The 4,445-nt window shown below is 42.1% G+C and overlaps 1 protein-coding gene across 1 annotated transcript; it reads right to left on the reverse strand.

The window, feature by feature from the left end:
* Window positions 1-809: 809 nt before the first annotated feature.
* Window positions 810-4,151, reverse strand: LOC115737658 (metal tolerance protein 4-like). Its single transcript, XM_030669887.2, has 7 exons — window positions 3,835-4,151; window positions 3,172-3,344; window positions 2,486-2,684; window positions 1,895-2,073; window positions 1,637-1,787; window positions 1,264-1,397; window positions 810-1,135 (listed from the first exon to the last, which is right to left on the reverse strand). Exons 1-7 carry the CDS (start codon window positions 4,085-4,087, stop codon window positions 956-958), a joined length of 1,269 nt encoding a protein of 422 aa, XP_030525747.1. The 5' UTR covers window positions 4,088-4,151; the 3' UTR covers window positions 810-955.
* Window positions 4,152-4,445: the final 294 nt, after the last annotated feature.

Raw genomic sequence — 4,445 nt, forward strand, 5'->3', positions numbered from 1 at the left:
AAAACTTATTTAAAAAAAAAAACATCTATTTTGAGCGAATATGCCCAAGCCCAAAAGATGGCCCAATACTAAGTTTAAAGCCCACAGAGCAAATAACTGGAAGTATCCCAGGAAAGGAGGGAAGTTGATGACCGTTTATCTTGTTCAAACTAAAAACTCTCCCTCCCACACAAGCAACAAATCACTTTACCCTTACAAGCACCAAAAAGACTCAAACTCTCATATCTAATGCCGGCATCCGGGACACTCGGCAGGCTGAGGAGGCAGATTCTCAGGAAGGGAACTTCGTGGTGGACTTCTCATCCCGGCGACCAAATACATGGTACTCGGACATAACTGTTTGGTGTTTCCCAAACCGCATCTGCAAGTCGGTTCAGTTCGCTCTCATCATAGTTCCGAGCATCGAGATTGAGATTGGCCATTGATTTTGACTTTGAGGTAGTCTTTTTTATATTGAACTATGATAGATTGCGACAGAGCAATCCGATTCTGAGTGGGGATATATTAGATCTGTGAGAGGCACATCTCACTCTGTGGCTCTCGCGGGAGATGGACGGATTGTCATCTGAACTCAGGATATTGAACTGAGGAGGAGAACGATGCCTGGATTAGCCGAGAGAAATGACCAATCCAGTAACGCTTCAGCAAAAATTCAGACGTGGTGCGAGGTGGTCGTGTGAGAATTCAGTTCAGATCTTCTTGTTTGGTCGTAGAGGTTTGAGAGTATTTACGGTATTTTTTTCGCGCTCGATAGCTTTCCCTTCGAATGTCACAATTTTCTCTTCTTGAGCTAAGACGGATAGTATGCATTCAGCACACAGAAGATACCAATCTATATATTAGCTCGGCCAACAGTTCCTCCTTCTGTCCTTTAGCTTACACATTACCAAACTCTGAAGTTCGTTTAAGTGCTAGAGAATGCAAATGATGAAAGCCCAGTTCGTTGCCGGAGTTGTCAATGCTGGCTGCTTGGGAGTCTGCTGAGCACAGAATGCTCCGGCTTGTGCTCGCACTCGAAGTCTAGATGAACGAAGGCTCTTTCCACTTCACGGAGCTCTTCGATCTTTATCTGCAATGATTCTCCGATCGCGTGCGCTTCTTTCAGCGGCAAATCTTCAGGCAACTCAATGTCTACCTGATATTGTAAGGTAAAAAGTGCATTATACGGACCAGCCGAAATCACCGTATGGAATTGGCACCTAGGGCATAACAGGTTGAGGAGGCACAACAAATCATTAGCACAAGAACCAGAATTTTACTAACCTCAACAAAGTAAAGGACGCCGAAGGTGTATGCACGAACTGTGTCAACTCGTTTAATTTGAGGATGGTGTCTAAGGGCTAGGTATGTCAGTTTCTGCAAGACTTCCGGTGGAGCTGATTGCCCAACAAGGGACACTAATACCAAAAGATTAGCACTGAGAGGCGGTAGGAAGTTTTGTCTTCCTAGATCAAACTTACCATTACAGAATTTTCAGCAAGGAATTGATGAAATCGTGCTCTTTTTCTTTGTAACATGTTAGTTGACTTGTTTTCATTTTGCATACGGTGTGCGAATAAGGTCAATTGAATATAAATCCCCAGAAAGAGAAAGAAAAGTAGAGAGAGAGACAGAGAGAGAGAGAGAGAGGAGCTACCGGCATTTTCCATAACTGTGCCAGACCAATTTGATATTGTATAAATAGCAAGCGCTATGGCACCAGCTGGATCGATCCACCAATAAAACTTATCTCCGAGAACAGCAGCAACTAAACCCACCACATTTGTCACCACATCAAAGTAATGATCCTGGTGGAATTGAAATCTTGTTCAAACAACCATGCTGTTGAAGCCCTAGTGCAAATGAAAACTTTTTTTGGCTCAACAAGTCCGGTTAATTTGGTCCACCATCTTACCTTTGCATAAGCACGAACTATTTTGTTCCCCGAGCGTCTGCAGTAGATCCAAAGGATGAGTTTCACTCCGGTTGCCGTCAGCATAATGGTGTACAACCACACTAACTGCTCTGATGTCATCCTTTCGGAAGGTTGGTTTCTGATGAGTTGCTCGACGGCTTGGACAAGCACCTGAAACCCTGTATCTTGTGGAAAATTAGATTGCTTGCTTATGTCATTGGACAGCCATTTGCTATGCAAAATACAGTGTGGTTCTCCTAGTGTTTCCATCAGATCCTGATGAATCTCTAGAAATACTTTGTACCTTTTCTTTTATTTGTGCTATTCCGATGTGGCAAGATTCACAATAAAGGTTTTGTGAAAGCTTGAAGATCGAATTCCTTCTATGTTTTTGCCATTGGCTTTGCACAGTTATCTAATCAGATGTATTGCACAGCAAGAAGAAATATCCTAAAGCTATTTTTCCTACACTGCTAATAATGTGAAAGATGTCATTAAATTCTTACACCTGTGATGAAACATGTCCTATTCATTGAATCCAAATGATGTAAGCACAGGCTAGCAAAGCCGAGAATTGGAGAAACAACTCACCCAGAGTGGCCATGATAGCAGCGAAGATGATAATGCCCACTGGCTGTACCCGAAGTTTCCCGATAGGATACTTGTATATGTTGATTGATTTCATCGACAAGTGTGTAAACCAAAGGATACCGCCGGCCATTAAATCCAGCAACGAATCTAGTGTTGATGCTGCGATGGCTATGGACGCACTCTTCACGGTTGCATATATCTGGTAAAGAAAAACAATTGATATCAGGTCATCTAAATCATTTTTGGTGCAAAATTTAATAAGAAGATTTAAATGATGCAGTAAGTTGGAAGGCGTTAGGCGAGTCGAATAAACTCTGACGTAAACCATTTCCATTTCTATTTGTTATGATAGTGCCAATTACATTTCAGCATAGAGGTTAGCGAAATTTAGCTAAATTATGTCCAAATTCACAATGTAGTAAAGTTTAGTCCTTGGAGTTCTATCGGCCTTGAATAGATCGCTGCAGTCGTAACTACTTGACTCGTTAGAACTTTCAAAGTATTGCCCTCTTCACTTGCTCAACATTTCCTTCAATGCACAGAATGCTTAAGCACAAGAGATTCCATGTAATGCATGCACCATAAAGACTTTTTCTATGACCATGTCCCAGCTCAAGAAGCCATGGAAATCCACGAATGGTGCATTCGAATCACCAGGACAGTAGAATTAACAGTTCTATGCGTACCTTGAACGCGAGCAAGAGCACGTTGGCCCAATTTGATATTTTCATAGCTCTTTCATGTTGAGCTTGCAGTTTGCTGCTCTGATCTTCATCGACGATGTGAGGCGATTTAAGAGACTCAACCTCTTCAAACGACCTCAAGGTGGCAAACTGTCTCTCATAGTATTCCTTCTCCCCTGAACAGCCAGGAAATGAATGCGTAATGACTTATTATATTGTAAGAGCACTTCATTTTGATCATAGTTCGTTTTCACTAAGACACTGTTTCTTATTCAGAACATATGTATTGTTGGTTTTGGTCATTTGATGTTCACGGAGGTTTAAATCTTTTATGTATCAGTTCTGTTTGACAAAAGCTTTTGCTGTTTGGAAACAAACTCAAATATCTAGCTTGAAAATTTACCAAATCCGACATAAAGTTGACTTAGACGAAATACACCCTTCAATAGTAAGCATATTTTTATTGAAGCACTCAAAACCAAAAAGCAAATCAGACATATGAATCTCCATTTGCCATTTATGTGTGAAAACAGAGAAAACAGAGAGTACTGAGAAGATACAAGCTTTATCATGATATTCGGAAGAGTACACATCTATGCATAAAAAATTGAGCTTAAACTGTGTAAACTACGATTTATGACCATATTCTGGAAACTGAAAGGTTACCTTCACAGAGGCCACTGGTCTTGGAAAGGTCGAGATGGAAGGGGGACTCAGGGTCAAGCCCGGACCGGACCTTGGCCGGCAACCTCAGGAAGAACTCATGCTTCAGAGCCGAAACAGAGTTGTCAACGTTGTTGTCGTTCGCTTGTGCCCGTGCACCGTCATTCCCATTGTCCTGACCATTTTTGACGCCGTTTCTCGGCGACAGGAGCGGCGCTTTCGCGTCACGATCCATGCCGTCACCCCAGCTCTCCATGGACTTTTGGAACCCAGCCAGCAACTCAAAACCTCTCTGTATCAGATCAAAGAACTCGAGCAGAATAAATGGAAGCAGACCCCCCACTTCGAGTTGGCAGCTGTGACAAAAGTAAAAAAAAAAAAAAAAAAAAAAAAAAAAAAAAACATAGGAACCCCAAAAAGAGAGAGACCTGTCGTCAAAAAGCAAAAACCAGAGGAACGCCCAAGAGAGAGAGAGAGAGAGAGAGAGCCCTCATTAGTGCAACTCACTTTTACTCGTTCACTTGCAGAGGGCCATCATGCTTCATCATTTGAATCCAGAATGACCAGCGAATAGGCAACCCACATGAAAAGGAAAGCTGGCAATCAATTCACCT

The sequence above is a fragment of the Rhodamnia argentea genome, chromosome 7 (genome assembly GCF_020921035.1).
Source record: "Rhodamnia argentea isolate NSW1041297 chromosome 7, ASM2092103v1, whole genome shotgun sequence".
Classification (NCBI taxonomy): domain Eukaryota; kingdom Viridiplantae; phylum Streptophyta; class Magnoliopsida; order Myrtales; family Myrtaceae; genus Rhodamnia; species Rhodamnia argentea.

Excerpts from the sequence above, each read along its gene's own strand:
- LOC115737658 (XM_030669887.2), bottom strand. The coding sequence starts at position 4,087 with ATGGAGAGCTGGGGTGACGGCATGGATCGTGACGCGAAAGCGCCGCTC. Across the intron at positions 2,074-2,485 it reads TGCTATCATGGCCACTCTGG|GGTTTCAGGTGCTTGTCCAA; the intron begins GTGAGTTGTTTC and ends CACAAGATACAG. Across the intron at positions 1,136-1,263 it reads GCGTCCTTTACTTTGTTGAG|GTAGACATTGAGTTGCCTGA; the intron begins GTTAGTAAAATT and ends TTACAATATCAG.